The 14,625-nt window shown below is 39.1% G+C and overlaps 2 protein-coding genes across 2 annotated transcripts; both read right to left on the bottom strand.

Moving 5' to 3' along the window:
* Positions 1 to 5: 5 nt before the first annotated feature.
* Positions 6 to 9,726, bottom strand: rlig1 (RNA 5'-phosphate and 3'-OH ligase 1). The gene is made up of 7 exons (XM_076733661.1): positions 9,500 to 9,726; positions 8,642 to 8,759; positions 8,423 to 8,518; positions 8,204 to 8,320; positions 7,094 to 7,291; positions 727 to 896; positions 6 to 454 (listed from the first exon to the last, which is right to left on the bottom strand). Exons 1-7 carry the CDS (start codon positions 9,587 to 9,589, stop codon positions 269 to 271), a joined length of 975 nt encoding a protein of 324 aa, XP_076589776.1. The 5' UTR covers positions 9,590 to 9,726; the 3' UTR covers positions 6 to 268.
* Positions 9,727 to 10,323: 597 nt separating this feature from the next.
* On the bottom strand, positions 10,324 to 14,334 carry lyve1b (lymphatic vessel endothelial hyaluronic receptor 1b). The gene is made up of 6 exons (XM_076734019.1): positions 14,250 to 14,334; positions 13,501 to 13,666; positions 12,332 to 12,471; positions 11,788 to 12,177; positions 10,956 to 11,034; positions 10,324 to 10,617 (listed from the first exon to the last, which is right to left on the bottom strand). Exons 1-6 carry the CDS (start codon positions 14,332 to 14,334, stop codon positions 10,413 to 10,415), a joined length of 1,065 nt encoding a protein of 354 aa, XP_076590134.1. The 3' UTR covers positions 10,324 to 10,412.
* Between the last annotated feature and the right edge of the window lie 291 nt (positions 14,335 to 14,625).

Consider the following 14,625-nt stretch of genomic DNA (forward strand, 5'->3'; position numbering starts at 1 on the left):
GTCTGTTGAATGTACAGATCATTTATTCAGCTGTAACGTAAAGTATTTACAGTGTATTAATGAACATGTTCAAGCTGTTAAAAATGTACAGTTGGTCGGTCTTTTTTTTTTTTTCTACACATTTCTGCAAAGCAAATGTCTTCAGGCTCCTCTGATGAGGTGCTCATCTGGAATTACTTGTGAAAACGCCTGCAGCTATCAGCAGCCATGAATCCTTACAGGCTCAGAAGCTTTGGAAACAGGAACGCTTGACCTCCTCCGCCGGCGTCTACGAGTCGAACCGGACGTCCCGCAGCCGGCCGAAACACTGTCCATTTAGCCTGGAGAAGGATGTGAACAAGTCCTTGCTGTTGTCGTATTCATCAACCGTCCCGTCAACGTGAACGACCACCGGCCGCTCGCCGAGGCACGTTTCCCCGTCCGGCCACCGCAGGCCCAGGTGATGACGATGAACCTGCCGACGCCACAGCCACAGATCAACTCAAGGCCTTCAGTCGCATCACAGCTAATTAAAAACATTTCACGTGTTAAGTGTTGGAAAAAAAGTGTTTTCCTAATGAGAAAAGCTTCATTTGTCTGCAGACTGGTGTGGTGCCCAACCAATCGATAGATCGTCAGGTGCCATGTTCTGGTGTTACTGTTATTAGATCAGGTGGAATTTCCCTCCCACATGGGAAAAAATGACCTAAAGTCATCTTGCGGACGCTGTAAGTTAAGCTGTCTTACCTTAATGAGCGTGCCGTCGTTGCAGTGCCAGACGATGCCCTCAACTCGGCCCTCTGGACTCTCCTGGAACCAGGAGCTCAGCTGCTGGAAGTCCACCGGTGGAGGGTTTCTGATTCGAACACTCCCGTGTGACACCAGGCAGTGGACAGGCTGCTTCTTACTCCCCAGTCCTGTTAGGACGAAACTTTAGAATTCAGTAAACTTCTATGTATTAACATACATACACACATATATGCTCATACATTCACTCATTAATTTCATACATACATACTTTCATTTCATGCATACATACTTTCATTCATTCATTCACTTCACACATACATACTTTCATTTCACACGTACATACATACACACATACATACTTTCATACATAGTATATCCATACTTTCATTCATTCATTCACTTCACACATACATGCTTTCACACATACATACATACATACATACTTTCATTCATTCATTCGCTTCGCACATACATACTTTCATTTCACACATACATACTTTCATACATACATACATACATACATTCATTCACTTCACACATACATACATACTTTCATTAATTCATTCACTTCACACATACATACTTTCACACATACATACATACATACACTTTCATTTCACACATACATACTTTCATACATACATACATACATACATACATACATACATACTTTCATTCATTCACTTCACACATACATACTTTCATTTCACACAAACATACATACATACATACATATATACATACTTTCATTCACTTCACACATACATACATACATACTTTCATTACATACATACATACATACATACGTTCATTTCACACAAACATACATACATTCATTTCACACAAACACATACTTTCATTCATTCATTCATTCATTCACTTCACACATACATACATACATACATACTTTCATTTCACACATACATACTTTCATTACATACATACATACATACATACATACGTTCATTTCACACAAACATACATACTTTCATTTCACACATACATACATACATACATACATACATTCATTTCACACAAACACATACTTTCATTCATTCATTCATTCATTCACTTCACACATACATACATACATACTTTCATTTCACACATACATACTTTCATACATACATACACACTTACATACTTTCATTCATTTATTCACTTCATACATACATACTTTCATTTCACACATACATACATACATACATACATACATACTTTCATTCATACATACATACATACTTTCATTCATACATACATACATACTTTCATTTCATGCATATTTACATACATACATACATACTTTTATTCATTCATTTCACACATACATACACACATACTTTCATTTCACACAAACATACATACTTTCATTCATTCATTCATTCACACACTTCACACATACATACATAATTTCATTCACTCACTTCACACATACATACATTCATTTCACACATACATACATACATACTTTCATTCATTCACTTCACACATACATACATTCATTTCACACATACATACATAGATACATACTTTCATTCATTCACTTCACACATACATACTTTCATTTCACACAAACATACATACATACATACTTTCATTCACTTCACACATACATACATACATACTTTCATTACATACATACATACTTTCATTCATTCACTTCACACATACATACATACATACTTTCATTCATTCACTTCACACATACATACATACACACATACTTTCATTTCACACAAACATACATACTTTCATTCATTCATTCACACACTTCACACATACATACATGCTTTCATTCATTCACTTCACACATACATACATTCATTTCACACATACATACATACATACATACTTTCATTCATTCATTCGCTTCGCACATACATACTTTCATTTCACACATACATACTTTCATACATACATACATACATTCATTCACTTCACACATACATACATACATACATACATACTTTCATTTCACACATACATACTTTCACACATACATACATACATACACTTTCATTTCACACATACATACTTTCATACATACATACATACATACATACATACTTTCATTCATTCACTTCACACATACATACTTTCATTTCACACAAACATACATACATACATACATACATATATACATACTTTCATTCACTTCACACATACATACATACATACTTTCATTACATACATACATACATACATACATACGTTCATTTCACACAAACATACATACATTCATTTCACACAAACACATACTTTCATTCATTCATTCATTCATTCATTCACTTCACACATACATACATACATACATACATACTTTCATTTCACACATACATACTTTCATTACATACATACATAAATACATACGTTCATTTCACACAAACATACATACTTTCATTTCACACATACATACATACATACATACATTCATTTCACACAAACACATACTTTCATTCATTCATTCACTTCACACATACATACATACATACATACATACTTTCATTTCACACATACATACTTTCATACATACACACTTACATACTTTCATTTCATGCATATTTACATACATACATACTTTTATTCATTCATTTCACACAAACATACACACATACTTTCATTTCACACAAACATACATACTTTCATTCATTCATTCACACACTTCACACATACATACATAATTTCATTCATTCACTTCACACATACATACTTTCATTTCACACAAACATACATACTTTCATTCACTTCACACATACATACATACATACTTTCATTCATTCACTTCACACATACATACTTTCATTTCACACAAACACACATACATTCATTCACTTCACACAAACACACATACATTCATTCACTTCACACATACATACATACATACATACACTTTCATTTCACACATACATACATACATATATACGCTCATATATACATACATACATACTTTCATTTCATACTAACATACTTTCATTCATTCATTCACACATACATACTTTCACACATACATACATACATACATACATACATACATACATACATACTTTCATTTCATGCATACATACATACATACATACATACATACATACATACTTTCATTCATTCATTTCGCACATACATACATACATACTTTCATTCATTCACTTCACACATACATACATACATACATACATACATACATACATACATACTTTCATTTCACACATACATACATACTTTCATTCATTCACTTCACACATACATACTTTCATTCATTCATTCACACATACATACTTTCATTTCACACATACATACTTTCATACATACATACATTCATTCATTCACTTCACACATACATACATACATACATACATATATACGCTCATATATACATACATACATACATACATACTTTCATTTCATGCATACATACATACATACTTTCATTCATTCATTTCGCACATACATACATACATACTTTCATTCATTCACTTCACACATACATACATACATACTTTCATTCATTCACTTCACACATACATACATACATACATACATACATACATACATACTTTCATTTCACACAAACATACATACTTTCATTCATTCACTTCACACACACATACATACATACATACATACATACATACATACATACTTTCATTCATTCACTTCACACATACATACTTTCATTTCACACAAACATACATACATATATATACATACTTTCATTTCACACATACACACAAACACACATACATACATACATATATACTTTCATTCATTCACTTCACATACATTAATTTCACACATACATACATACTTTCATTTCACACAAACATACATACATACATACTTTCATTCATTCATTCACTTCACACATACATACTTTCACACATACATACATACATACATACATACATACATACATACATACATACATACTTTCATTTCATGCATACATACATACTTTCATTCATTCATTCACTTCACACATACATACATACTTCCATACATACATACATACTTTCATTCATTCATTCACACATACATACTTTCACACATACATACATACATACATACATACTTTCATTTCATGCATACATACATACATACTTTCATTCATTCATTCATTTCACACATACATACATACATACTTTCATTCATTCACTTCACACATACATACTTTCATTTCACACATACATACATACGTTCATACATACATACATACATACATACATACATACATACATACATACTGTCATTCATTCACTTCACACATACATACTTTCATGCATTCATTCACTTCATACATACATACATACAAACTTTCATACATACATACTGTTATGGAAAGATCCAGGTCACAGGCCTCATGCTCATCAGGAGCTAGTGGCTGCACCTGTGATCTTAACCTTCAGGTGATGCTGATCCTAATCAGCACGACTGGGAGGCTCCATGAGGAGGCTGGTTTCCCTGCCTCAGTTCGGTTGCGTGTCTCCGGAGAGACAACACCTCCAGTTGTCTCTCCGTGTTCTAATTTGGTCTGAATGAGTTTGACTGTTTATTTTGAAGAGTGTTTTCCAGTCCACCCTTTTCCTCTATCTAGTGACTCCCACTTTCGTTCCATTTTGAGACCATTTTCTTTTGTTAATCTTTCATTTTGGTAGACTCAGTGGGTCGCTAAAGGGATTATTAATCCTACTGCCTTTTAGAATTCAAGGGGCTCATATTTCTGTCCACCTATTTGGGTTTTTTGACGTGGTTATGTGCTGTCTTTGTTAGTTTCCCACTGACCCCTGTCCTTCAGTTTTTCTTTTCTGGGGAAACGTAACAATACATACTTCCATTTCATGCATACATATAAACATACTTTCATTTCACACAAACATACATACATACATCCATCAATTTTTATTGCTACACTTGCACAAACTTTTTGTTTTTGATTTTGTGGGATTATAGTCAGTTGTATAATAAACCAATGATACCAAAGATTTCAAAGCAGAGTTTGAACATGTGCTGTTCAAACTCTTTTGAAGAAGAACAAAGAAATGGGCAACGTTGAGGATCTTAGGCGCAGCGGTCGGCCAAGGAAACTTAGTGCAGCTGGGTGGCTGTGGCTCAGGAGGTAGAGCGGTTGTCTGCCAATCAGGAGGTCAGCGGTTCGATCCCTGTACTCTACTGTCTGGGATTACATGAGGAGACAGAAGGATACGAGGAAGCCTACATCCACAGAGCATCTGTGGTTAGATGTTTGGGACAACCTACCACCCAAGTTCCTTCAAAGAGAAGATTTGATGCTGTTAAAGCAAAAGGTGTTCACACCAAGTTCTGATTTGATTTAGATTTCTCTTCTGTTCATTCACTGCATTTTGTTCATTGACGAAAATAAACTATTAACACTTATATTCTTAGTTGACAGCATTTCTTCACACCTGCCTAAAACTTTTGCACTATACTGTGTGTACACACACACACACACACATATATATACACATATACATACATACACACACACACACACACACACACACACACACATACTTATATATATACACATATATAGATATAGATATGTACACACACACATCAATACATATACGTGGATACATATACGTGGTTGTGTATATATATGTGTGTGTATATACGTTTATGTATACACACACACACAGTAAACCCAGTTCAGGCTCTCTGTTGTTGAACACTAAAGACATCTTCAACGGGGTAAAAGCAGTTCACAATAAAATTAACAAGATCCAGTTAAAAGAACAACTTCTCTAAAAAGAACCAGTGAACAGGTAAATATTGGTCAGGACTTCATTATGCCAACCTTTTAAATAAAGCCTTAATGATGTTTTGCATTACTTGATCCCACAAGGATAATCAATTCTGGATGTTCCAGACACTTTAAATGCAGCTTTGGCACCCTGATCACACACTGAACATCTGCTCGGTGTAAAGCAGCACAATGAAACACGCTGAGGGCCACAGCTCTGGGTAACGTTGGACTCCATCCATCCACTGCAAGAGGATCTCTGCCAGTTTGAGAAGCCCCCGCCCCAAAGGCAGCACAGTAATTTCAACAGTTTCTCTTTCTGAAAACAAGACTGTTTCAACAATCAGAAGCATGAGAGCCAGCGTTTGGTTTGTCCGCTCTGAGCTACCGTACGAACGTGGCGGTGCAACACGGTGGAGTCCATGAAGCTGAGGGCCTGCTCCCAGCTCGCTCTGAAGTGACGAAGACATGATTCTGCTGATTATGCATGAATGCAAACATGCTTGTGAATCTTCCATTTCTGCTATGTTCTGCCTGCAGATCCCCCCAAATCTCAACCACTGGTCCTTCAAATGCACATTAAAAGGAAACTCAGTGTTACATTACCGTAAGGGTTTCCGTTGACGTTGGTTCCAATGAGCTCCAGCGTTTGTTCCACGAGGTCCGCCAGTGGGACGGCTGCAATTTCCAGCACATCCTCATCGTCAGCCCCGGGCCTGAGAACCAGAGCCGCCCCCAGCTCATAATCCACCACGGAGGAGTGCCAGCAGTACTGTTTGTTGTCCTTCTCCACTGGAACCCAGCCTGAACATTCACAAGGACCACATCAGAGCTTCTGCCGGCAGCATCGTCCGCAATGACAGAAAAGGCATTTCCACCATGTTCCTGACGGCTGTCCTTAAAGGAATCAGGACATTATATCTCCTGATTTCATGTGCACCAACTCTTTGAGACTGCATATGTGAATTTTATACCAAATTCATCATAATCCAGCGCTGTGAGGTGATGTATTGTTAACGCTGGTGCTTTTGTGTTCTGCACACTGCACTTCTGCAGCAGCTGCACGTAGTTATGAACCCCCTCTGAAGTAACCTTGGAACCAGGCGAATCTGCAGGCTCAGGTTTTATTTGCTCTGGCCGATGTGGTCTGGTATCGCTCCGTTCAGAGAGATTCCATCCGCCCTGGTCCGTGTTGGGCCAATCGCCACCAGTTATCTAATATGGGTCGGGTTTGATACGAAACAGCAAAAATAAGGCAGCTGCATGCAGAGAGGCAGCGGGGAAAAACAGCACGCACAGCCACAATATTTTCAAATCCACCTCAGCAGATAAGGATTTGTTTCGAGCGAGGAGTCGGTGATTGTTGGAGCGGTAAGGAGGCTAAGACGAGACGGTTTAGGTGATTTCTATTCTGTCTCTATCGAGTTTGAATTTGGTGTTTTGTGATCATCTGTGAGATAAAATGATGTTTTTGTTAATGGAGTCTGGTGGTTCTGAGAGTGACAGAAAAGCTAAACTAACATGAACATTGAACACAGCTGTTCCTGTATGGGATTCTTCTGTCCTGCACTGGTACACCATGATAATCAATTTAGATTCAGTCTCCCATGAAGTTAAACTGATGGTTCAGCGATGGTATTTCTACAGCTCAGTGACTTCCAGGATTATGTTTTGATGACTTTTGATTTATTTTACTTTACGGTTAAACTCCAGGACCTGGAATGTGTCCGTGCTCGTCAGGCACCGGGTGACCGCTGTGGTGTTTGACCCTGTGGGCTGGGATCCACGTCTCTGGCACCGTCTTAAAATCTTCCTCTACGTTCCAAGTGAAACCTGAGAAAGAACACAAACACCACAAAACCAGTCGACGTAGAAATAAAGCAACTGTTCCCACGTTCATATTTGCGTGTCCTTTGGTAGCTCATGCTAAAATACCTTTACAGCTCCTGTGAGCATACTGATGCTTTTTGAACCTCTTCTCTGCCTGTTTGTTGGGTTTCCTGTCGAGTCGAGCCCAGAGGTAAGGCTGGCCTACAGAAAAAAAATCAAAACCAGCATTGAAGGTGACTTACAGATGTAGACATACTGCGGTGCACCTCCGGCGACGTGCCCCAGACGGCTTACATGGAGTCTGACATTCTGACAGATACGCACCTTTATAAACTGTGACGTAACAGCAAGTGCCATCTAGCTTTTCTGTGGCGAGGGCACAATCGACGTCGGCCTCCAGCGCCACGGGGTTCACGTTCGCGGTGGCAACGACCTGAAATTGCTGAAGAGACGCACAGATTTTAAATCATTATGGCCTTAAAGGAAACAAAACGACATCACAATCGTTCTTTATTAACGATTTTGACAGCGTTGATATTTAATTAATCCTGTTTGTCAATTATCAAGTACGACGACAAACATCTGCAGCTTCCAGCTTCTGTAATGTGAGGATTTTGCTGCTTTTGCCAGGTTGATTTCATTGGCCAATTTGATCTTCTGATAAATAAATCAATATCTTATTGATTAGCTGCAGGAGAAAACTACCTGTTATGCTTCAGGTAACGTAGAAATTGAAGCATCACTCATCAGAGGTGCACAGATCAGTACATATTTTATAATAACTTTAGCCAATAGAGTCTTATCATCAGTGCTCTGTGGCAGTATATGATGACTTTAACCAGCTGGAAAACTGCACCAGGCCCAAACATCCGGTCTCCATTAGGATGTAACCACATTACACAGTAAACGCTTTAATATCCAGCCTCTGCCTGAAGCAGTGTTCAGATTGACAGTACACCTGACACCTGAGCTAACGGCGGCGGAGGTGGGAGGATGCTCCACATGCTTAATGCGCCATCAGCATCAATATTAGCTCCTCATCGTCGTGTCAGGACATGAAGGACGAGCTGTTTCTGTCTCTGTGCTGAAGCCCACCTGGCTGTTTCTCCATGCCAGCAGCAGCAGCAGCTTCGTACTGTTCATTCATCGATGGCTGCTGTGTTTGTGTTTGTCTGCGCTCACCTGACAGTCTCGTTTTCTGGACGGTTCTTCTTTCACCTCCGTCTGGAAAACACACGGGATCTTCTGCTGGACTGAGCCCAGACGTCGCATTTTGCCGTATTCTTTAATATCCGCCTGAAACTCCCGGCAAATATTCTCTTTATCACTGAACAGAGCAGGAAAACTACTCAGTTAGCATGGATGTTGATGAGTTCTTCCGTCACGTGACGTGCTTCTTCTTCGTTTTTATTATTTTTGTCGCTTGTAAAACAGTACAGGGCTCAATAGCGCCTCTGCGGTGTGGAAGGGGATCGCTTTAATTTTGCCAACTGCCTGGTCAAACTTTCAGCAATTGAAATAAATCAAATATTGTAGTGAAATTATTGAGTGACCTCTGGGATTAATTTAAAATATCTTATCGAAATGATTTTACTCACATATGGAAGTTATATTTCCCTATTTGTCTTGTTTGTTTTTCATCATTTAAATGCTAAGATATTCAACATTTGTATGAAATAATTAAATATTCTGTCATTTAATTTAATACTTTATAAGCTGTTTTATGGATCTACTAATTAATAGATTACCTGCTGAAAAAAATGGGAATAATGCTGCTGAAATATGACATTCTCCATAAATATGTATAAACCATTTAATGAAATATTAAGTAATTTTATTTAAAAGTTATAAACAAGATCTTTAGGGATAAACCAGGTGCTCATACACTCAAACATACAAACCAAATAATTGTCGATTTTCAATTTCAGTAACACAAAGTTATAATGAGCATATTTACATTCGCTTTGAAAAGCATAATAAACCAATCAAAGCATCTTCTAGTCTGAAATGTATTATGAATTTACTCGTCAGGTAAAACTGTGGCTGTAACTCCTTCAATCCACTTTAGAAAACCCCCCACAGAAATATCATGAAGCTACTCTGAAGAGTTTGTCTTCCTGTCTGGGTTCACACACAGTGTGATGTCACTGGAGTACTTCCTGTCTGAGTCTTCCTCCTCTTCTTCTTCTTCTTCTCCTTCGTGCTGACTGTGCAGGTCCATCTCGCTGTCAGTGTGCTTCCACATCTCCGTCTCTATGTCGTCCTTCTGCTGACCCCGAGGCCAAAGGGTGAAAATATTCCTTTGACAAAAGGAGAGAAAAAGTCACGTTAGGAGCACAATATGAAGACGGGTTACAAAATTGAGTAGGAGCATCAGGTGAGGCTCAAATCATTTTCCTCTCTGCTGTCTGTTTGTTAAACTGCATCCTGCTACAAGTGCAAAGAAACGTGTGAAGCTCGTGCATTAAGAGTTTCCTCTTGTGATGACAAGGTCTCAAACTCTGTCCTCCAGGATGAAATCAAATCATGTTCCTGCTTTCACTCGTCTTTATTCCAAACCAGAGTCTCTTTCTGAATCGCTGCTCTACATGTTTGATCAAGCAGAAATATGGGATTTTAAGCTGCCAACATAACTCACAGTTTGTAGTACCACACGACGCCTGCTGCTGTGAGGAGCAGGAGGATGATGCCAAGAATGATGAGTGCTGTTGGTGCATCTGGAAAATAAGCAGACATTTTATGAATGATCACCACAAACTCTGTCTGGTTTATCTCACACAGCTGCAGCCACCAGTTCAAATCAGTAATAGTAGTACAGCCTCACCATCTTTATTAACGATGGCAGAAATGCTGAAAGAGTCACAGAGTACAAGTAATTTTTTAAGTAACTTTTAAATATCATGTGAATAAACTTGTGAACATATTGAGGGAAAAGTTTCTTTTATTGAACTTGGAAAATCCAGTTTTTCTCGATCAGCTGCAACCTGGAATAACATGTAGAACTTTGAATTCTAATTGCTTTATTTATTTATAAGGTTTTATTATTTTGCTGATTTGGCTTTTGTATATTTTTACTTTTTATCATCATTTTTGACTAAGCTTCCCATTTGTGTTCCTCGGCTTCAAGGATTATTTCGACCCCTTCTATTGATATTTGCTGTTTTCTTTAGTTTTTCTGTGTTTGTGATGACCTGAATTCAATTTTGACAAAAGCATTTAAACAATTTAAAGTTTAAATTTTGCATTTGTGCATCTGTGAGCTTGTTTTGGTGTTTCTCTGCCCCCTAGTGGCCAACATATGAATAATTCTCTCTCACAGGTAGCGCAATAAAGATCATTTACAGGTTTTCATCCCTCCACACTCAACCCCTTCAACTCCCCTGGTTTGTCTCATTTCGGGAAAACTGGCACAAGACATCATCACAATAATAAAAACTGTCAATGTTAAAATGAAAAGGACGGGGGCGTACCTCCTAGAGGTTTCCTAGGTCTCACCGACGGTGGCCTCGCTGACCCCGAGGAAACAGAGGAATTGGAGGCACGAGCCAAAGTAGAAATGGAGAAACTGGCGACAGTGAGTTTTGAGGTGATGAGGTGAGAAACAGAGGATGGAATACGTGTGGAGGAAGTCCTAAGAGAGGTGGAGGTGGAGGCGATCCTCGCTGAATGTGTCGTCTTGACCAGGAGAGAAAAAGCTGAAGTGACAGATGTTTGCTGAGGGGCCTCCGTTGTCCCTGGCTGTCCTGAAGGTGGAGACGTGGTTGCAGCAGGTGTTGGAGTCTGGGTCAGTGCTGTCAGTGTGGTGGAGAACGTGGGGCTTTGTGGGCTGATGGTTGATCTGTTTGGAGCTTCCTCCAAAGCTGAAAGCGGTGAGGGGGAAAAAAAGGCTTCCGTTTACTCTTCATGTCATTTAGTTGATGCTCAGAACACATTTCAGGAGCTTCTGCTTGATGCACAGACGCTCGTCAGCACCACGATATCTGTTGAGTGTACAGCGCAGGAAATAAACAGCACCTGATGTGTTGAAGCAGAAGACACCAAACTTCTTATCTGTACTTGCGGCCCACGTCACCACTCCGGTTTTGCCGTTTCCACATTTCTGGTCGGCGGTGAGTCGAGGGACGACCGCGATCTGCTCAGCTGTCCAGCCGAACCTGTTGGAGTAGTAAATAAAGATCGTAAAGTGAATGTTTGTGTAAATGAGCATCTGCGTGGACTGTTACTGTGCGGCTTTAGAGGGAGCTGCGTGAAATCAGATAAAATGCCTCCAGTGACATCACTTGAGGCAGCGTCGGTTTTGTCTTAAGACTACAAATTGGAAAATGAAAAAAAAATCTGGAGGTGTGGAGTTAGAAAGAAGTTAGATTACCAGACGTCTGTAGCATCGGGGCTAAGTTAGCCGCTACAAGCATATCACACTCAAATCTCCAACTGAACTGTCAAGGGTTGGGTTGCATTGTGGGTAACGTAGGCACCAGGTTTTGACAAGGGAGAAGACTGCATGAAACGTCGACATCTCCGGTTCTGCTAAGATTCCTATTTTTTTAGTTACTGTCCATCGCGGGTCCAAGATATTTAAGCGCAATGCTAAATCAATGCTAAATACTCGTAGCACTCTCATCACAGAGTGGAAGAGAACAGCAGACAGAGTTAAACAGGTTACGGATGAGAAATACTTGCAGTGTATGTATGTGAAAAACAGCAAACTGGGATTCTTTAGTTGATTAACTGCCAGTGCAACTGAATCATTTCGATTCCCGGCCCCTCCAGCCAACCTGTCAAAGCGTCTTTGGGTGTATGAATGGGTGAAGTGTTTATAAATGCAGTCCATTCACTGTGTAAGCTGTTGCTTGTCGAGCTTTATGTGCGTGTTTACATTGACTGAACAAAACATCTGATCCTTTAAAATCTGTCATTTCCTCCTTTAATTACCAAATCCTGCATATGATACTCTGTCTCCCTAAAGGAACGAGACCAATATAACTGACTAATGTATTTTTACACTGAATCAGCTGGTATCAGCCTGCATGGTCTGATGCACATAAGTATAATTTATTGATATAAGCACTGGGATTTTTCACCATTTAAAAGTTTTCTGCAGAAATCTTCAACACTGCATGTGGGTCAATACCTTAACAGGTATCCTAAAGCACCAGAACAGTCAGCACATGCTTTCAGCCTACTTGCAGGTCTGCAGTCCACGCTGCACTGCTCGCTCCATCTGGGCTCTGGTGGCCATGGTGGCGTTCAGAAGCAGGCAGGCAGCTCTGGCAGCGGTGAAGTTGAAGGTGTATTTTCCTCCTTCAATGACCATGAAGACTCCAGTAGCTCTGTAGCTTTGAGGCACTGCTGACATTTTGTGCAAATGCACACATTTAAAAAGCACACAGCAACATGAATAGGTAGTTCTGTAAGTTCTTACTGACACCAATACTGATTCTGGACTAAATAGAAGCTTATCTTTATATAGTGTCTCTGGTATAAAAGGGTTACTGTCCTTTTAAAAGCCCCATGATTCCTGCTAATTTTGTCATTTTACAGTATATGTTGTACTAAAGGAAATGGTTTGGACTGGGTGCACACAGGCCACAGGTTAACCGCTGGCACTGTGGGTAGGACAACAATAATAAATCATAATAATTAAGATTTCACACATTTAGCTGATGACTTGATATTTGATTATACATTTATCATATAATCTTCATGCTTTTATGTGACTGCGTCCATAGATTTAACTTGTGATCATCACATGAAAAGCAGGCAGAGTGCAGAGGTCCTGACAGTATTCCTTTCACTGAAGAAAGGTCACGCACAGCAAAAAAAATGAAGTCTTCTGCATGCATACATTCAGATTTATCAAAATAAAATACATATGCATTCCAGTGTTTGGCCGAAAGTGCTGCTCCACCTACATCAGAAACAAACAACCTACCTTTAATCGGATTGGAGGTGGAGGCCAGCAAACAGGCTGCAAAAGACCAGAGCAAAAATTGAGAAAAAAAACTAGATCTTGCCATATTTTCTATTAAATACGTATAAGTGCTGCGGCTGAAGGTGAAGAACCAAATAAAGCGATCGCAGAGGGAAATGCCTCAGAGCAAATGAGATGTGGACGGGACGCGGAAGCAGGAAGTGGAGGTCAAATCTGCTTGATGCCCCTTTATGAGATAACACACACATCCACAGCAGGAGGACAATAACTGTGTTTGATCCAAAGCTGCTGTTCTGCTTATCAAAGCGAGGACGTCACATACAGCAAATTCAACACTTAAGTATTTAGAAATGAAAACAAATCGAGGATTTCCAGG

This window comes from Chaetodon auriga, chromosome 6, assembly GCF_051107435.1.
Source record: "Chaetodon auriga isolate fChaAug3 chromosome 6, fChaAug3.hap1, whole genome shotgun sequence".
NCBI lineage: Eukaryota > Metazoa > Chordata > Actinopteri > Chaetodontiformes > Chaetodontidae > Chaetodon > Chaetodon auriga.

What these genes read in the sequence shown, in the direction of transcription:
- lyve1b (XM_076734019.1), bottom strand. Translation starts at nt 14,334, where the DNA reads ATGGCAAGATCTAGTTTTTTTTCTCAATTTTTGCTCTGGTCTTTTGCA. An exon ending in CGTGGACTGCAGACCTGCAA is followed by an intron (nt 12,472 to 13,500) that starts GTAGGCTGAAAG and finishes CTACTCCAACAG; the next exon opens with GTTCGGCTGGACAGCTGAGC. An exon ending in GTCGTGTGGTACTACAAACT is followed by an intron (nt 10,618 to 10,955) that starts GTGAGTTATGTT and finishes CTTTTGTCAAAG; the next exon opens with GAATATTTTCACCCTTTGGC.
- rlig1 (XM_076733661.1), bottom strand. Translation starts at nt 9,589, where the DNA reads ATGCGACGTCTGGGCTCAGTCCAGCAGAAGATCCCGTGTGTTTTCCAG. An exon ending in CGAGCACGGACACATTCCAG is followed by an intron (nt 7,292 to 8,203) that starts GTCCTGGAGTTT and finishes GTGAATGTTCAG; the next exon opens with GCTGGGTTCCAGTGGAGAAG. An exon ending in CGTCAACGGAAACCCTTACG is followed by an intron (nt 897 to 7,093) that starts GTAATGTAACAC and finishes TCGTCCTAACAG; the next exon opens with GACTGGGGAGTAAGAAGCAG.